This window comes from Notamacropus eugenii, chromosome 5 (assembly GCF_028372415.1).
Source record: "Notamacropus eugenii isolate mMacEug1 chromosome 5, mMacEug1.pri_v2, whole genome shotgun sequence".
In the NCBI taxonomy this organism is placed as follows: domain Eukaryota; kingdom Metazoa; phylum Chordata; class Mammalia; order Diprotodontia; family Macropodidae; genus Notamacropus; species Notamacropus eugenii.
The window spans coordinates 232,417,680-232,438,299 of NC_092876.1; the positions used below are offsets into that span (position 1 = coordinate 232,417,680).

Genomic DNA, 20,620 nt, shown 5'->3' on the forward strand with positions numbered 1-20,620 from the left:
TGTATTAGTGTCCCATTTTTCCCACATTCCCTCCAACTTTTGTCATTTTGTCCTTCTTTCATTTTAGGTAGTCTGAGAGTGTGAGATGCTACTTCAAAGTTGTTTTGATTTGCATTGGTCTATAATCAATAATGCTTTAGAGCATTTCTTCATGGTAACTGACAACCAGTCCATATGCTGTGTTTTGAGATAATGCAAGTTTTATCATCCACATTTTAGAAATGAAGAAACTAAGACTTTAACTGAGTTATTTGCTCATGATCACAAAGTTGTTCATTATTAGTTTGTTCAAAATACACATGAAGTTCAGATTCTTCAGTTCATATTCACAGACTCTCAGAGTTGGAGATGACCTCAAAAGTCATCCACTATAAACCGAACCTGAGTGAACAGAAAGCTCCTTTATAAGATATCTGGTTAGTATTCATCTAGCCTTTACTTGAAAACTTCCAGTGAGCCAGAAATGGCCTCCTCCTGAAGTAATCCCTTCCACTTTTGGATAATTCTAATTATTAGGAAAATTTCCCTCATGTAGGGTGTTTGGGTTGCTCTGGTAGGTTAGGTATGTGCTGATATAATTTGTTTAAATGCAGTTAGAGAAGAGGCATGAATAGATGTCTCCAGAATCTTGCCCACCCCTTTCCAAGGAAGTCTTTAATTCTTATCTCCTTAAGGGAAATAGAAGAAGGGGCTGCAAGGCCGACCATACTGTCCCCTCTGGGGGAGAGATAGACAGACAGAGATGGGGGAGTGTACTGGACCAGAATCATTATCTGCCCCCACTAAATATTGCTCATCTTGGGAAATGTTCAAACCCCTTTGCTAGTCATTTTTCTTTAATGGGGAAGGTATACCTCAAACTTACATCCTCAAGTTTACTTCTTCCCACCAAAAGCTAGTTATGCAAGCAATTGACCATCACGAATAATGAATGAGTAAACTCATTTACTCAAGAAGACAGCATACAGAAATCAGAGAAGTCATACAGATAAGACTATACCAGAAAATACACAGTGAATGAATTCTCCCTCTGGGAGCAAGTTAACTCAACTAAAAGAGAGAAGCCTCAATCTGATCCAAAGAAAACTACCCTGAGCAAGTTAGACATCTGCCATGTGCTGAGAAGCTGGTTTTCCTAAATGTCTACCTTCCAAACTTGGTTCTGTCTCTTCACAAATCTCTCCCTCAAAAGAGTTTGGAACATTTCAAGTCCTCTCCCAAAGCAAGATTGAGGAAGATTTTCTCCTTATTGAATCTCTCCTGCCATTTCCACTCCTCACAAGGCACTTGGTGAGTAATCATTCACTCCACAGTCTGAACTTCTGCCTAAGCAGCAGCATACAAAGTGCCCTTGGGCAACCCAAGTTATACTTATGTTAAATTTAAATTTGCCACTCTGCAATTTCTTGTTTCTTCCTTTTGTGGCCTTGTAGTTAAACTTAACAGTCTGTGTAGCTAATCTCTCTTCCATATGACAACCCTAACAGGAAGCTAAAATGTGTTCTTCTCAAAGTTAAACATCATCGTTTCTTTTCTCAACAGATCAGCATATGGTATGATCTCAAAGTCTTTCACCATCCTTGTTGCTGACCCTTGGACATTCTCAAACTTCTCAACATCCTACAAAATGTGGCACCCAGAACTGAACATAAAACTTCAGTTATGGTAAATCACGTCTGACTACAGAGTTATTGTCACTTCCTTGCACTAGACTTTTTTAATGGAGCTTAAAAATCTCTTTTTTTGGCTGCCATATCACATTGTTGATTGATAATGAGCTTTTAAGCCACTAAAACATCCAGCTCTTTTCTTTTTTTAATATATATATAATTTATTTATTTTTCAGTTCTCAGCATTCACTTGCACAAGAATTTGAATTCAAAATTTTCTCCCTATCTCTCTCCATCCCCACCCCAGAATAGCATGCACCCCATCTACTCCCTTCTCCAGTCTGTCCTCTTTTCTATTATCTCCCCTTCTTCCATCCCTCTTCCCCTCTATTTTCCTGTAGAGCAAACTAGATTTCTATACTCCATTGCCTGTATAGGTTAATTTCCAGTTGCATGCTAAAACAATTTTTAACATTCATTTTTAAAGCTTTGAGTTCCATATTTTCTCCCTCCCTCCCCACCCACCCTCATTGAGAAAACAAGCAATTCAATATAGGTCATACATGTGTAACAATGCAAAGCACTTCCATAATAGTTACATTATAAAAGACTAACCACATTTCCCTCTGTCCTATCCTGCCCTTCAGTATTCCATTCTCTCCTTTGACCTGTCCTCCCACAATAGTGTTTGCTTCTAATTATCCCTTTCCTTAATTTACTATCCCTTCTGTTGCCTTCCTTCTCCTGTCCCCTTCCCCCTTGCCTTCCTACAGGATAAAATAGATTTCCATATCCAATTGAATATGTGTTATTCTCTCCTTAAGCCAAATCCCATTACAGTAAGGCTCACTTAATTGCCTTCATCTCCCTCTTCTTTTCCTCCATTGTGAAAGCTCTTTTTTCCCTCTTTTATGTGAGATGATTTGCTACATTCTACTTCTCCCTTTCTCTTACTCCTAGTATACTACATTCAACCGTAAATTTTATTTTTTTAGGTATTCTCCCTTCATATTCAGCTCACACGGTGCTGTCTGTCTATATACCTATACACATGTACACCCATGTACATATGCATGCCTACACATATATAATATATACCTACACACATACCTATACACACCCATACACACACATATATTCCCTCTAACTACCCTAATACTGAGAAAGGTCTCATGAATTACAAATAACATCTTTCCAAATAGGGATGTAAACAGTTCAACTTTAATGAGTTCCTTAAGGTTTCTATCTCCTGTTGACCTTTTCATGTTTCTCTTGATTCTTGTATTTGAAAGTCAAATTTTCTATTCAGCTCTCGTCTTTTCAACAGTAATGCTTGGAAGTCCTCTTTTCATTGAAATTTCATTTTTTCTTCCTGAAGTATTATACTCAATTTTGCTGTGTAGGTGATTCCTGGTTTAATCCTATCTCCTTTGACCTCTGGAATATCATATTCCAAGCCCTTCAATCCCTTAGTGTAGAAGCTACTAAATCCTGTGTTATCCTGATTGTATTTCCACAATATTCAAATTGTTTCTTTTTGGATGCTTATAATATTTTTTCCTTGACCTGGGAACTCTGAAATTTGGCTACAATATTCCTAGAAGTTTTTCTTTTGGGATCTCTTTCAGGTGGTAATTGGTGAATTCTTTCCATTTCTATTTTACCCTCTGATTCAAGAATATCAGGGCAGTTTTCCTTGATAATTTCTTGGAAGATGATGTCTAGGCTCTTTTTTTGATTATGATTTTCAGGTAGACCAATAATTTTCAAATTACCTCTCCTGGATCTGTTTTCCAGGTCAGTTGTTTTTCCAGTGAGATATTTCACATTGTCTTCTATTTTTTCACCCTTTTGATTTTGTTTTGTAATTTCTTGGTTTCTCATAAAGTCATTAGCTTCCATCTGCTCCATTTTAATTTTTAAAGAACTGTTTTCTTCAGTGAGCTTTTGAACCTCCTTTTCCATGTGGCCAATTCTTTTTTTTAAAGCATTCTTCTCCTCATTAGCTTTTTGGGCCTCTTTTGCCATTTGAGTTAGTCTATTTTTAAAGGTGTTATTTTCTTCAGTATTTTTGGGGGGTCTCCTTTAGCAAGCTGTTGACTCGTTTTTCATGATTTTCTTGCATCGCTCCCATTTCTCTACCCAATTTTTCCTCCACCTCTCTTATTTGCTTTTCAAAATCCTTTTTGAACTCTTCCATGGCCTGAAACCATTACATATTTTTTGGAGGTTTTGGATATAGAAGATTTGCTTTTATGTTTTCCTTTGATAGTATGCTTTGTTCTTCCTCATCTGAAAGGATGGAAAAAAATGCCTGTTCACCAAGAAAATAACCTTCTATAGTCTGATTTTTTTCCCCCTTTTAGGAGCATTTTCCCAGCCAGTTACTTTACTTTTGAGTCCTTTTTGAAGTGGAGAGTATACTCTGCGGACCTGTAAGTTCTCAGTTCCTCCAAGGTGGCACAATCAAGGGAGAGGAATATACTCCTCTCCTGGCCTGTGCTCTGGTCTCTGAGCAACCACAAGCACTCTTTTCTGCCCTGGATCTGTGAGTAGGATCCCCTCTTCACAGTCACCACCAGCTCCACCATGCTAGCACTATTCCTCACCCCAGGACCACCACTCAGAACTGAGACCCAGATGAGTCCCTTAATTCCCCCAGATTCCCCCAGGGTCTTTAGGCCAAGGGCTCCAAAAGTGGATGCTGCTGCTGCCACCATCCTGGTTCCAGGGCTGGAGCCAGATGGCACTCCCCTCTCACCCAGGTGAAAGAGCTTTCTTACCAACCTTTGAAGGTGTCTTTGGCTTTTGTGGGTTGAGAAATCTTGGAACCACAGCTGCTACCTATGATTCCACACCCTGAAGCCTGCTCCAGTCCTATCAGTGCTGTGCAGCCAAGGCTGGATGCTTCAGGCTTGTCAGCGCCATGCAGTCAAGGTTGGGCTGCACTCTGCTCTGAGCCCAGTGTGATAGACTTTTCCTTTTGGCCTTCCAGGATGTCTTGGGCTATAAATCTCTCTCACTCTGTCATTTTGTGGCTTCTGCTGCTCTAGAATTTGTTTAGAGTCATTTCTTCCAAGAACCTTCTTTGGGCTTGTGACCATTTGACATTTTTTAAGTAGGAGTGGCTTTTTTAAAAAAAATTATTTGTTTTCAATTTTCAACAACAATTTCCATAAGTCTTAAATTTTCTTCCCCTCCCTCTTTGAAATGATCTGCTATCTTATATGGGTTCTACACACACATTCTTATTAAACACATTTTCACATTAGTCATGTGGCGTAGAAGAATTAAAATGAAGTGGAGAAATCATGAGAAAAACTAAAACAAAACATAACACAAGAGAAAATGGTCTGCTTCATTCTCCATTCTGATTCCACAGTTCTTTCTCTGGATGTGGATCACATTTTGCCTCAGTAGTTCTTTGGGCATGTTTTAGGATTACGTCTCTCAGAATACCTAAGTCTATCAGAAACTGTCCTCTGTTGCTGTTGGCTACAGTTGGTTGCACTGTGGTTTTACTCTTCTCCTAGTTCTGCTCTTTTCACTCAGCATCAGTTCATATAAATCCTTCTAGGCCTCTCTGAAGTCCTGCTGTTCATTATTTCTTACAGCATAGCAATATTCCATTACATTTATATACCACAACTTGTTCAGCCATCCCACAATTGATGAGCATCCCCTCGATTTCCAGTTCTTGGCCACCACAAAGAGAGCTGCTATAAATATTTTTGCACATGTGGATTCTTTTCCCATTTTAATGATCTCTTTGGCATACAGTCCTAGAAGCAAGTGCGTTCATCCTTTGTGGCTGAAGAAGACCATGCTATAAGAGAAATGAGGACATGACTTACACTTGACTTTGTTTTGAGTGAGGGAGGGCTGTAAAGGTCATCAGCCCTACTTCTCCTCCAGAGCCATCTAAATCCAGTGACCATATATGCATCAGGATGACTGGAGATGACCCAGGATGAGGCAATTGAGGTGAGATTTGAACTCAGGTCCTCCTGACTCCTGCACTGGTGCTCTATTCACTGCATCACCTAGGTGCCTTCTAGAAGCAGTATTGCTAGGTCAAAGGGTATGCACATTTTTATAGTCCTTTGGGCATGGTTCCAAATTACTCCCCAGAATAGTTCAGCTCATAGCTCCACCAACAATGAATTAATAGTCCAAGTCTCACATCTTCTCCAAAATTTATTGTTTTTCTGTTTTGTCATGTTAGCCAGTATGATAGTGATGTGATACCTCAGAGTGGTTTTGATTTGCATCTCTCTAATCAATAGTGATTTAGAGCATTTTTTCATATGATTACAGATATCTTTAATTTCTTCCTCTGAAAACTGCCTGTTCATATCCTTTGACCATTTATCAACTGAGGAATGTCTTGTATTCTTGTAAATTTGACTCAGTTCTCTATGTATTTTAGAAATGAGGCCTTTATCACAGACACTAGTTATAAAAATTCTATCCCAGTTTCCTGCTTCCCTCCTAATCTTGGTTGCATTGGCTTTGTTTGTGCAAAAATTTTTCAATTTAATATAATCAAAGTTATCCATTTTTCACTGCATAGTGTTCTCTATCTCTTGTTTGGTCATAAGTTCCTCCATTCTCCATAGATCCAACATATAAACTATTCTTTGCTCCCTTAATTTGTTTATAGTATCAGTTTTTATACCTAGACCATTTGGACTTTATTCTGGTATATGATGTCACAGACATTGGTCTATGCCAAGTTTTTGCCACACTGTTTTCCAGTTTTTCCAGCATTTTTTGTTAAACAGTGAGTTCTTATCCCAGAACCTGGAGTCCTTGGGTTTATCGAACAGTAGACTGCTACAGTCATTGACTACTATGTCTTGTGTACCCAACCTATTCCACTTATCTATCCCCATTTCTTAGCCAGTACTAAGTAGTTTTGATGATTATTGCTTTATGATACAATTTATCTTCCTTATTTTCGAAGAGGGAAGGAAGAGACAAGGACTTTCTCCTTCCTTCTTCCTCTAGGTATTCCACTCTTAAGGGGAAGGGAAGGGAATAAGCATTGTGGAAAGGTGTAAGCATTTCTTAAACATCTACTGTGTGCCAGGCACTGTGCTAAGGGCTTTACAAATATCTCAAATGACCTTCACAACAACCCTGGGACATTTCTGCTATTGTTATCATCTCTATTTTGCAGTTGATAGAATCAAAGAAGGCACTGTGCTCTTTGAGCAAAGCAGAAATGCAGTAGATCAAAGGAAATGTGAGATATGCAAATTTAGAGACACCCTCACTCCAAATGTTCATATGAACTATTTGTGCCTGATCTGTGGTAGAGTCTTCCATATTGACTGTATTGGTCAGATCAGCCACAGTCTGACAATTGTACCTTGACCCTAACTTAGTGATATAACTTGGTGCTCTTTGAGGATGAAGGACAACCACCACCGATGGTAAAACTGAGTTTAAGAGACTTGTCCAGGGTTACATAGCTGGTACCTCAGAACAGATTTGAATTCAGGTCTTCCTGATTCCAGGTCCAGTACTCTTATCTACTGTGCCGCTAGCTACGTCTGCTACTAGGCCAGCCTGCTGTTGGATGAAAAGATTCCAAACTGGGTTAATGTTTTATCCAAAGTCACAGTCGGCATGACTGTTTCTCTTCAACAAATCCCAATGTTTTCTGTTTAGTTTCAGTAAACCCCAGGACACTTCTCTTGTAGCTTTATTGAATTACACTCCTACCAGATTGGTTAAGGACATTTTCTGCACGTAGTTTATGCTTTTAGTTGACTTATTCCATAAAAGTGTCTAGAAAATTTTCCCATCTATTTTACAACTTTCATTCGGTAAGTCAAAGACCTATTATCACATGAAAGACATCAGAACAGAGCACAGAATGTCTTGTTAGTTGTTTTAATTAGTTTGCAGTGTATGGCACACCCAGGGGTGTTGTGAGGTTTGTATGAGGTAATGGATTTAAAAGTACTTGCAAACCTAAAAGTGCTATATCAATTCCAGTTATTCCTATACTCCTAGGAGCTCAAGTATGGTTTATTGAGCATTCAAAGTCCTTCAGAACCTGGCCCCACCTTCCAGTCTTCTGGAATATATACCTATTCCTCCAGGAGGTGGCTCTCTCCCTCTCTCTCTCTCTCTCTCTCTCTCTCTCTCTCTCTCTCTCTCTCTCTCTCTCTCTCTCTCTCTCTCTCTCTCTCTCTCTCTCTCTCTCTCTCTCTCTCTCTCTCTCTCTCTCTCTCTCTCTCTCTCTCTCTCTCTCTCTCTCTTCCTTGCTGCTCCTTAGACAAAACATTCTGGCTCCCAGCTCCAGGTATTATCTCTGGCTATGTGCCATGCTTAAAATTCTCTCCTTCCTCATTTCTGCCTACCTAGCTTCCTTCAAGTCTCAACTGAAATTCCACCTTCACAAAGTCTTGATTAATCATTGTGCCTTCCTCTTGCTGATTATTTCCAATTCTGGTTGTTTGTAGCTTGTTCATACATTCCTGTTTGCAGCTTATCCCTCCTCCCCTCCCCCCCCCACTAGAGGGTGAACTCCCTGAGAGCAGGGGCTGGTATTTTTTTTAATATTTCTTTTCATCCTAAACTTGAATCATCCATTCATCTGGCACATAGCAGGTGCTTAATAAATGCTTACTGACTAACTATCCTTTAATAATATATTCTAGAATTTTACAGGAATCTAAGTCAGGCTTATTGACCTAGAAGAGTTTACGAACTCTCTTCTCTTTTTTTTTCCAAACCCTTCTAGTCCCTTTCTGTTTCCCGTTCCTCGTCATTTTTCAGAAATCACTGGCCGTGGCCATTGATCATATCTCCCACTTTTCAGCCCCCTAGGATGAAGTTCACTTGAGTTTTGACCTCATCTAGGAACCTTTCCTACTCTCCTTATTGTGGTATAAATAATTTCTTCCAGTGTTTTTTGTTTGTTTGTTTGTTTTTGGCTGAGAAAACAGAAATAACATAAGAATGGTTAGAATCATAGATTTAGAGCTGGATGGTTCCCAGAGACTGACAGATTTGATTTATTTTGTAATTGAAGAAACAAGTACAGAGAGTTTAAGTGATTTGCTCAGGGTCACATAGCTAGTAAACATCTGAGGTGGAATTTGAACTCAAGTCCTTATGACTCCCAAGTACAGTGCCCTGCCCACTCTGCCATTGCTGCCCCTTCCTGCTCTGCCTTCTCTCTTCACTTGTCATCGATCTACCTACCTCCAACAGCAGTCCCATACCTTCTTTGATCCTCCTCTTTTCACCAGTCCAGCCACACTTTTGTAAAAGCCCCTTTTTGTTCTTGGCGTTCCTTGGCACCCTCAGCATTCTAAATTTTAGTGTTCCTGAGAGGACAATCCCATGTTTTTGTGTTCCTTTTCCATTATTGGTCCTTGCTTCCATCTTTTGTGCATTTCCAAAAAACCAAATTGGTTGATAATTTCCTGGGGAATCCATATCATTCTCTTTAAACAAATTCCTCTTTTCCTTACTCATTGGAATGGCTTCCCTGGAGTGAGTACTTCCTTCCAAACATTATTATTTCCATCCTAGCAGCCAGTTCTTCCTTGTTGGTGAGAATCAGATTCAGAATAATAATTTTCCTTAATAGTTCATTCTCTTTTTTGCAAGGATAAATTATAATAAATAAAAAAAAATTTGAGTGTACCTCTAGCAGAGGTCTAGATAATTTAAGCCACCATCATTTTGATATCAAACCTCTGGGCCAGGTTTGTAATCAGTTTCCTAAACTCTTCATTTATTTCCTCTGACCGGTGGTTGGTACCATAGTTTGATGACAACATTGGTGCTGCTATTCATCCTTTATCGATCTTCACTCCAATATTCTCTACCATGCTTCTCCCCTTTTCTTCCTGGGTTTTCTCATGTGACTAAACACACCACCAACTTTACATATACTGCTTCTCTTGAGTAAACTTTACCATAGCCAAAGCCAGGTTACAGCTCTCGGTTTCATTCCATTAAGTCTCAATAATGTCTAAGAGGTCAGACTTACCTACTTGTTTTGGGATCTCTAAGGCAACACCCTCATCATTTCAATTTCAGATTATTATGAATCTTCTCTCCACCCTCTATAATTCAACTCTTGCATTGATCAAATACTTTTCTACTGAATGATCTTCCACGGTTTCCTGTTGCCTATCGCAGTTGTGTTTAATTCAAATAGAAATGGAACCACTAAATCATGCATAAGGATTCCTGTGAGCTGTTAGCATCATCTGTATTCCATTGTATATTTATTTATTTTGCCAAATATTTCCAAATTACGTTTTAATCTGGTTCTGACAGCAGTGGGAGCTTAACACCTTGGACCTAGAGAAAACATAAACTCCTGTCTTTGGCCTTTGAGGTTCTCACACCTTGGCTCCAGCCTACTATATGGCCTTGTATATTTTATATGCTTACCTTCCATACCTTACAGCAGCTAAGGGGACCTGGAGTCAAGAAGACTTCAATTCAAATTTGGCGTCAGACACTTACTAGCTGCATGACTTGGGCAAATCTTTTAAACTCTCTTTGCCACAGTTTTCTCAACTATAAAATGGGAGTAATACAACACACCTCCCAGGGTTCTCATGAAATGAGATGATGATGAGATAATATTTGAAAAAAAGTACTTAACACAGTACCTGGCACATAGTAGGCCCTTAATGAATGCTTATTCCTTTTCCTTTCCCTTATCTCATACTGTTCCCCTTTACACATTCTATATTCCAGTCAAACTAGACTTTTCCTTCCTCCCGATTATTTTCCTGCCCTCTCCCATTTTTTTTGCTTTACTAGGCTGGCCCCAGGCCTGATTCCTACATGTTTTCTGTCTATTGAAATCCTTTCCTTCTCTTTGATGAAGCCTCCCCTAAGATTGCTCTATGTAACTGCCTTATCAGCTGAGAGTGATAATTTAAATGTTTTTATAACACTTGGCTTAGATCCTTCTTTTGTGTTTTAGCACTTTATCCTTTGTATCACTGCTACATCACTTCATAGGAGTCTTTACCCTTTTAAAATAATAAGCTCCTTAAGACCAGATTCTATGGGATAGGTTTTATGGGATAGGTATATTCAACACCTACTACCATTTCATGGTAGATATTCGTAAATGTTGGTTAATTAAAGCATAACTTCAGTGAAGTTCTCCGTGACATCAAATGTGGAATGTTTATGGCAGAAGTAACTCTCACAATTCATGGTTTGATTGGACATTGTGAAATTCTCTGCATGTCCTTGTTTTCCTTCTCAAACTATTCAAATGACCTCAGATCTAGAAGTAGGCTCTGTTAATGAGTGCATCTCTCTGATTCGATATAGAAATAACTTGACTAAGTTTAATTGTACCATGGCATTAATCTTAAGTATCTGTGCCTGGATGAAAGTGAAAATCAACATTATTTCTAAAAGAACCTCCAAAGCAAAACATAGAGGATTCCATAGACAATGACTGCTTTAAAAATGAAGTTGTAGACTGAAAAACTTAACCTGTGAGACTGCTAAGAAGAGAAATTGTCTTTGTTGAAAAAGATCCTGAAGGTCCTTTATCTCACCATCATAGTATGCAACAAAACTCTTACAGGTGTAACTTTACATTGAAATAGTAAAATAGCAAGAATTCAATATTATTTGCTTCAGCTGTTTTGTGGTATGATTTGTTGATGGTGATGTCTGACTAAATTACAGTCACTCATTGCAGCAATTAGAGAGAATGCTCCCCGAAAAATTTTTTTAAATGCATAAGAGACTTAATCGGTTTCTCCTACCCGTTTCATTTCTTTCATTTGTCACCAAATCTCTGTCCAAACGAGTGATTGCATGGTAATCTAAATGTCCCTTCTTGAGAGAGGAAAATAAAAGCTGCGCATAAGACTTATAAACCCAAATGATTTATTAAAGGATATTCTTTACAGTCAGCCAGAAACAGGGGTGGGAGACTATAGGGCTCCAAATTGACATCCAGATTGTAGCAGTTCCAAAAATGACTTCTCTTTTTTCCTTCCTCCTTAAGGAAGGAGACATGTTGTAGATTCCAGTTCTAGAGGGTTCTAGAATGATGATTAAAGGAGAGCAAGATTACCTGAGAGCAAGACAGTACCAGTTACCTGTGCCTCCACTTACAGATCTATGGGATGTCTGAGCATAGTAATTGGCTGAGAGGAATGAGACTGTAGAGCTATAATCTTTCCTGATTTATTCAAGGTGAACTAAGAGAGGGGATATACAGAGTTTTTATCCATGAGGTCAGTTGCTGTGTTGCCATCTAAGTCCCATATTTTATGAAGTTAATATTGAGAAAAGAAGGAAAGACCATTTCAGTTGATTTTAGGGTAAAAACAAATAGCAAGAATTAACACTTATGGAACACATGACAATTATCTGGCAAGTACCAGAGAATGGCCTTGGGTTGTTCTTTCAAATGAGAAATCAAAGGTCTTATCGAATTGTTTATGAGGGGTCTTTTTCTGCCTTGGGATTCTGTATGTGAAATACTATCTCTGATTATATAGGACAGGGGACAATAAATTTCCAGTATATGAAAGACCCCAACAAAGTCTTATTTATTAATATTATTGCTTGTCCTTCATTTTCAAAGAGAACCAATGACATCATGGGGTGATGACTTGTGCATGAGTTGGATTTAAGTGAGTCAGAGTTGTACAAAGTCCTCAGCCTCACTCTCTCTTCCTGTGGCAAGACAAAAGACAGGATAACTGACTATGGCCATGGATATAGTGGATGACCTTGACATCTTTAATGTCTGACTAAGCTCTAAGTATTCCACAGTGGATGGAGCACCAGTGCACGAGTCAGGAGGACCTGAGTTCAAATCTCACCTCAGACACTTGACACTCACTAGCTGTGTGACCTTGGGCAAGTCACTTAACCCCAATTGCCTCATCCTGAGTTATCTCCAGTCATCCTGATGAATATCTGGTCACTGGATTCAGATGGCTCTGGAGAAGAAGTGAGGCTAGTGACCTGCACAGCCCTCCCTAACTCAAAACAAAGTCAAGTACAAGTCATGTCATTATTTCTTTTATGGCATGGTCTTCTTCAGCAACAAAGGACAAACACATACTCAGCATTCCACAGTGCCTGCGTCAGTCATCTTCCTGGTTGCTGGAACAAATTGTTCTCATCCACCCATTCTGCCAAGGGAACTCTTCACATGCTTGGGGTAGACACCACCCTAACTCACTGATAAGTTTGAGGCCTGTCAGTTACCCTCAATTTTAAGCCCATCTGCAGAGACAGTTTTACCAGGATGTGATTGCTACACATGCTACGGCTTCTTGGAGCCACAGGTGAGAACTGGGTGACACCAGAGATGCTGGTCCTCCCTTAACACCCCATACACCCATGTATTTATTCTTTACTAATATAGTTTTATATAAACATGTGAATATAATCTTTAGCAGACAATGTTGATTCATTTACTTTGCTCAGAATGAGAAAGGAAAGCACTTGGTGATACAAAATTCTTTTCTTAAAAAACTAAGATGATGAATGTTCAGTATAGATTCCATATGAAAAGAAATCATTCCCATAGTCCATTTTGCCATGACCACGTATTTGCTGTATAAGTGCTTATTACCAGAGATGTCAGTTTGCATTTTCTTTGTTGCTTAGGGGATGCATTGTGAATTTTTTTTGCAAGAAAAGCTAGGCATTTTATAGCATTTGGAAAGTTTTATGTTTCTTTGACGTGCATTTACTGGTTCTCATTAAGTGCACTTTGTGTAATTGAATTGTATACATTAACGTTATGGTTAGCAACCAACTGGTGATTTATTAATGAGCTCTTTTTGTAATTTTTTTTCAGGCTCCAAGAATGCTAGAAGTAATTGGCCCTGAAGGTATTTTGAATAAGTTTTTATTTGTCTTTAATGAAAAACATTGAATTGTTTAGAAACATTGGAATGATTTAATGTTTAAACTTGCATAGCTATATTTTCAATCCATTCATTTTCTTCAACTGAAATCCAACTCTTACGTCTCTTGTTGGCATGGAGGTGACTACAGGTTCTCAAAGGCTTATGCCAGCATTCGTTCACTCAACAAGCAGTTATAAAATGGCTCTGGGAGGTGCTGGAGATACAAAGGCAAAAAAGAACAAATTTTGCCTTTAAGAAGTTTATTATATTCTTTTAGCAGACTGTACTATCTGGTTGATCCTATTGAGATAGAAAAGCGTCAGGTATGGACCTAATGATAGACTGGACTATGTTATTGCCTGAGGACAAGCCTACCAAAGTTCAAGGAGACTGGTTACTAGGCTGACTACAGAGTGATTAATTTTTTGTTGGCAGCAGCTGTCAAAGACCATCTACTAATTTACAGGGGGGCTATATAGGTTATGAATAGAAGAAATACCCCCTCACAAAATCTCAGCTTCTTGTTAAAATAAAGCTATAACTTCTATCATGTCATATTATAAATAGTAATTATATTCTCATATTATAAATAAGTTACCCAATAAGTGAATACTGCATTTTTTCATAATTTAACATTCTTACCCTATATTTTTTAAAAAATATCCTACACTTCCTCTCATTTTTAAACCAAGACTTTTGTTTTTCTAGAACTAGTAATAGTAGTGGAAGGGAGGGAGTTTCCCTTCTCTATTAGTTGATAGTAATACATGATGAGATTTTGATGTATCTATATATTTGTGCACCTGATCCTTTTATAAAATATGAACGCTTCTCTGATTAGGTCAGGAAGAGAATGACTGAATTGGCTGATGAGCAGATTTGCTTTTAATGAATGAGTTTCTGAGTTTGAAAGTTCAAGGCAGCTGTGGAGGAGACTCCTGAGTCTAAACCAAGGGGCCTCAAGGAGGGGAAGTGATTTTCTCTTCCCTATCCCCCATCTTCCATTTCATGAGAATTACTGGAGCAGAGAGCAAAGAGAAGGAGAGACATACACACTCCTGATAGATTACAGGTACAGAGAGACAGTCATCCAGCACTGAAAACACATTCAGAAATATGATTGCTGGCAATAGAGTCAAGCTGTGGGGCAGAGCAGACCCTGGGAATCCAATGTAAGGATTCTGCAAAGAGAGAAAGAGCTTGAAGGTCTTGTAGTAGCATTAGGAGTTGCCTTTGGTACATGTATATCCTCCATATACATTCATTCCTCTCTGCCATGGCACTCCAAGTTTGAACCTACTCTTTCCGTGGATGATATATATATTTGTGGATGATATGTGATCAGTGTAGAGTGTAGTCCAGGTTTATAGAGGGTGGGATGGAATGGGCAGAGGGGGCATTTTATATATTCTCTCTGTGCTGTGGTATCTTAGTAAACGCTAAAAGCTAATTGTGTCTGTTATTAATGGGAAGCACACTGGTAAGGACTTATATGAGCCTTAGTTGTGGGAATCCAACCCTGCAGGATACCCTTAGAACCTAAAGAAGCAACTACCTTCTTGGGACTCAACTTGCAAGTATAAGTTGGGGAAAGTAACCCAGAAGATGTCTTACAGTATTGTTAAATAATTATGGTTGAAGATTCTTCCTGCAGGAAACTTGCTCATGAAATTATTAAACTTTTTCATTTTTCCAGGTTCAAAGTAGCAATAGAATTATTGTATGAGATAATTATTAAAATTAAGTTGGCAAATTTAGAAATAATAACATGTTCAATGGAGAGAGGCAGGGGTTCCTAGCTTGGGGTCCATGAACATGTTTTTAAAAATATTTTTATAACTATTTCACTATAGTTGTTGTACTTTGATATCCCATATATTTTAGCTTAAAAACATTATTTTGAGAAGGGGTCCATAGATTTCACCAGACTACTAAAGGGGTGTTTGACACAAAGGGTGATCTGTTCTGATAATTCTCTTCCTTTAAAGATAAGGAAACTGGGGCCAGAGGGACTTTACTAAAGCCCTGTGACTGATTGGTGGAGTTGGAGTTAGTGGTTTTTTCACAACATCTCACTCAGGCACATAAAAGGTCAGATTAGGGAGGTAGGTTCAGACAGACAGGGAAGGTCTCAGTGAGATAAAAAAAAAGATAACCAACACACATGAAAACATGTGGCTAGAAAAGTACAGGAATACAGAACTCTTAACATTATACTACAGAAAAAATCATATTGTTTTTATTCTACAACAGGGGTCAGCTATTGCTTGAAAAGTGATAAATAAAGCTTTTTTCATAGAATCTGGATGGAAAATAATAGAAAATGCTTGACTTTAATATGGAAGATAAGAAAGTAATATTTAAAATAAAGTTATTATAGTTGCATTTTAAATGCAACTTTCTGATTTTTTTATAAGTTGAAATTCAGATACACTAGAAAGGCTATTTCTATACCAATATATGTTATAGTAAGACATTTCAAAAGAGATAGTTGCTCAGCTGAAACTTGTTCTATTTCCACTTTCCCTATTAATATCCATCTTTTGGAAATCTAGAAATCAGCTTGGTTTAAGCATATCTGTTTAAAAATTGTCCTTTTTCTGTTGTATTAGTACCGTTTCTCTCTCTCCCATCTTCCACAAATTGTATATTCCCATTCCTAGGAAGTGGTTGTCTATCTGTTAAAGCCAGTCTCATCTAAGTAACCTTTTAGGTAACCTTTAAATTTATGACCTTCCTTATTTTACATGGCAGGATTCTTAAATTCAGAAAGTGGGGAAATATCTGAACCTAGACAATATCCTGAACTTAAAAAAATATATTAAGCTTTTTCTTCCTATTTACTAATGTATATATAATTCTTCATTCATTAAGAGAGGGAGAAAACCACCTCATAAAGTAGTTTTCCCCAGCTAGACAACCGCTGGATAAAACTTGGGGCAAATCTTGCCTGCTAAATTGAGTAAGTGGGTTTTATTTCACAATATTCAAGAACTCACAGTTGTGTGATCAGTAAGTTGTTTTGATACCGACCCCCACCACTCAGATAGCCTAGTGTTCCATTCACTTACTATAGGGAGTGAATTTGGTATTTACTCTATCTATTCCCTTCTCCTTTCTCTCCTTTTACATTGTTTTCTTGTCTTTTCTATTTCCTGGTGCTTCTCCCATCCCTCCCCCCATCCCTCTTAGATTTCATACTAAAAAACTAGTCATCTGTAGTCTTTGATAGCCAGAATAGTTTTCTTTCTTGCAAATGACAAACTGATCACATCCCATCAGGTATAATCTTTGGGTCTTCACCATTTTATAGTTATGTTTAATTTTGTTGTTTCTAGGTGTTAAAGGACTGCTTGGCCTCCAAATAGCTTTTTTGTGGAAAGGAGGTTAATTCTGGCTTCCTAACTATTCTTAAAGGCTGTTATTACATAAGTCTGAATGCAAGATACCTGAAAGTTTACTAGGATTGAGACTGATGAAAAACCTCCGACCAAAAATTAATATTCCACTCTTAAGTAGTTAAATATGCTAAACTTTGTGGGAAAATGTTTCTAGTTCAGATTTTGATTAGTTTTAATTACATTGAGAAAATAGAATTTCTAGATTTTAATATAAGGCAGCTTCATAAAATTCCTACTGTGCCTCAGCCTGTAAGGAAGTGACCTGGATTCTTGAAAGTTCTACTAGCAGAGTTATGATAAGTTCTAGCAGGTTTTACAAGACTAGAAAGCCTTTTAGTAAAATATGAACTGACCACTAAGTAGTGAATTTTCTTTTGCTTTTCTTTTCACCTCTTAGTATGTAGGGTTTTTTAAATTTCAGTTTGTTTTTCTTTCATTTACTTGCCATGATATTCACACACATACACACACATACCATTGATATTCATTATTTTTGGTGCCTTAAAGCATAATTACTTTCCATGTATGTCTTCTGTATCTTTCTTCAGGGCATCTATTGTTTTTTTTTTTTTACTGTTGCTTTATCCAGAATCATGACAACTGATGTTTTAAAATTGAGCTGACATATAATAGATTTTATTTCAATCCCTTTCTTTAAATATATCTCTATGGTCTAAATGTTTCCAGTGTTTCTCGGTAATTTTCTTGTATGATTTCCCAGAATATCTCTTTGGTTTATCATGTTGTCTTCCAGGACAATGAGAGTGTTTTACTTTCTTGTCAAGCTCTGTCTTTAAGATCAGTTTTTACTTTTACTTTGATTTGTAGAAACTTCATGTATTCTCCCAGTTTTGCTAGTTCACATTTGTTCTTTTATTTGGAATTTTTAAAAATCCCCTCTGTCATCTTTTTTACAATATCTACTGCTTAATATCTCATTGTATGTTTTAAGCTATTGATTATTATTTAAAATTCTCATACTCTTCCATAAGAGACTGTATTGCCCTCCCTAGTTGTTAGATGTCCCTTAATTTCTTTTATTGAGCTTCTAAATTACTCTAGGTTGTTGGAGTTTTTTGTTCTTTCTTCTGGGGTCTAGTTAATAGTTTTAAGTACAGTTTTTTTTCCTCCTTCTGGAGATTTCTTGCTCCTTTTGTCTTGGTAAAAATACCACTTCTTGCTTTATAGCAGGTCAATAGACATTAATGTGATGGTGAAATTTATCTTAAAGCATTTCCTAGTCAGAGAGATATTTTTATATGTAGTTGAGTTTTTATTTCATAATAATAAACTTTGTCCTAAAGTATAGCCAGATTTGTAGAAGGGACAGGAAATACAGAGGGAACTAAAACCAGTGAAAGCACAAGGATTACAGGTTATGAGAGCAGATTGGAGGAGTTGGGTGTGGTCTCCCCACTTATAGAGGAATGGTTTGCTGATTAAGACCAAAAAAAAAAAAAAAACACGTAAGATTTGTTCACAGACAGTAGTAGAGATCTTTCTGGTCATGTCATCCCAGGAGCTGGAGAGTTCCATAGCTTTTGCCCTGTTCATGGCTTCTTTTACTTGACCAAATCCCATAAGCTTACTGTCCAAACAATCAGCCTTAGCAGTACAGAAGAATAATTGGGAGTAATATGTGTTGGTCCCAGCATTTGCCATGGACAAGATGTCAGGATCAGTGTGCTTCAGGATTAAGTTCTCATCAGCAAATTTCTTTGTAAATGGACTTGTTTCCATTCCAGTGCAGTTATGGTATGAGAAGTCAGTTTGCTGGCACATGGACTCAGGAATGACTATGAAAGCAGAGTCCCTTATAACCAAATCCCTTCTCTCCAGTTTATGTTATCTTTGGAAACTTGTCTGAAAAGAGCTCAAAAGTAACTTGTAACAGGAACTCATTATTAACAGCAGTATCCAAGTACATGATGGGATTGGCCTTAGCCATGGATGGCTAAACTGGGGGTGGTGGTGGAAGCAGTAAGGTTTGATGTCCAATGGATCATGTGAAACTGAGGGCTCCTTGTGGCAGCATCTGCAAAACCTCAGAGGGATTATTTCACAGTAAGAGGGGAAGTAGAGCATAACTGTAACAATGTCAGATCTGAGTACCCATCTCCTCACTTTTGAGTTAAATGAAGATAATAGAGTTCCAAAATGGAATTGCTCATGCCAAAAGAGAGAATATACAAGACCCCCCTCTCTCTGCCTTAGCATTCTCTCCCCCCAAAATTTATTCGTTATGTTGACACTACCTTTTTGCTTACTCACTTTTCTTGAGTTAAGCAGTTTTTCTTTGAAGTGTTCCTTGGGAGGATTTTAGTTGTTTATGGCTTTTGTAGTTTTGAAGTCATGAAGGGGGCTGGTTTTAGACACAACCACTCAGAAATCTAACTGGTTTCCCCAAACCCATCTTGTAAAAATCATTTTTCTTCATGTGATATGACTACAAATCCTAGAATATCACAGTGCCTGATTAGGGAAAATTTCAAGTGACCTGAGGGACACTGGAGAAAAATTCTTGGTGGGCAGGACAACTCAGGAGAGACAGTAGAATAGGGTCCGTATTAATTCTTTTGATAATAAGTTCTTTTGGGGAAATTATTTAGCATACCCTACTGCAAGTGTTGACTTTATAGCAATAACTAAGTATCTATGTATATTTAAGTCACATCACCCAGATAATCAATTCAAGTTCCAGAATTCCCAAATTTGGAGTTCAACAGCAGGTTTGTCCAATTAGCAGGACTCTGAACTGTTCAGAAAAGCACCAAGAGTTTTGGTCCAGTTCCCTTTTGTTGCACACCTCCATTATATTCTCAACAGAAGAAGAATTGTTCACAGGGTTAGCATTAACTATTCCAGTTAATCTGTTGCAGTGACAACTGGTCAGTTGCAAGGTGCTCTTCCTTTGGGCTGCATGTTCTTTGTGCTCATTCCTTTACTAGGTCTTTAGCCAACATATGCAGGTATCTTATTTTTCAAATGTAGCTGTGAGCTCATTGATTAGGAAGTTCCCTCCAGTGGTGCAGATTGTAATCCACCCATACTTTCTCAACCTGTGTCACTCTTGTCTGTAATCTCCTCAAAATTCACCGTAGGGTACTCTTATCAACAAATTGGGGGGCCCCCTTGCTGGAGGCCTTCTTCACTTTCTCCCAGTATCTCAAGGGTACCATCAAAGGACTCTGTATAGTGTCATCCCTCACTCTCACCATGTGACCACACTTCTTTTCTCCCTGTCATGCAGTTGGTTAATGTGGTCCCTCACTGCTGTTCTTCAGTACTGCTCAATGACTGTATGTTACAGCCTGGTCACTCACCCTGCATCTCTCTGTTGACTGCTGCGTGCTATTCATCTTTAGTTCTTCAGAGGCAGTGATTTTCCAAGTCTTCCTCCCAAATGGTGACACTGGAAAAATGTTGCTTTCATTTTTAAACATTCATTCATTTGTTTATTTATTTAGATAGTCACTAAACAGGGTTATTTTGGTATTCCAGCTTCCAAAGAATCATGAATGAGCTTGATAGGAATAGCTTTGCTTTAAAAGAGCTTATGAGATAGTGTTTAGTTCTGTCAAATCAAATAATTTTTTGTAGTCCATAAGCACTAAACCCAATGGGATTTTTTCCCTCAAATCTTTCAGCTAATTGTGACATGATAAAGATGCAGTCCATTTCTGAACATCAGTTGCAAAACCCTGCTTGTTCCCTTCCTAAT

At 38.0% G+C, this 20,620-nt stretch overlaps 1 protein-coding gene across 11 annotated transcripts in view; it reads left to right on the plus strand.

Moving 5' to 3' along the window:
* Positions 1–20,620, plus strand: part of ERICH2 (glutamate rich 2) — a 98,415-nt gene that overhangs the window by 17,006 nt on the left and 60,789 nt on the right. For 9 of the 11 annotated variants that reach the window (XM_072612292.1, XM_072612291.1, XM_072612281.1 and 6 more), the window contains one exon: positions 13,447–13,480. In XM_072612292.1, coding sequence (XP_072468393.1) covers positions 13,447–13,480 — 34 coding nt within the window. Of the gene's footprint in view, positions 1–1,542; positions 1,666–12,807; positions 12,929–13,446; positions 13,481–20,620 lie in introns of those variants that run through there. The other 2 variants (XM_072612283.1, XM_072612284.1) reach the window with 2 other exon arrangements.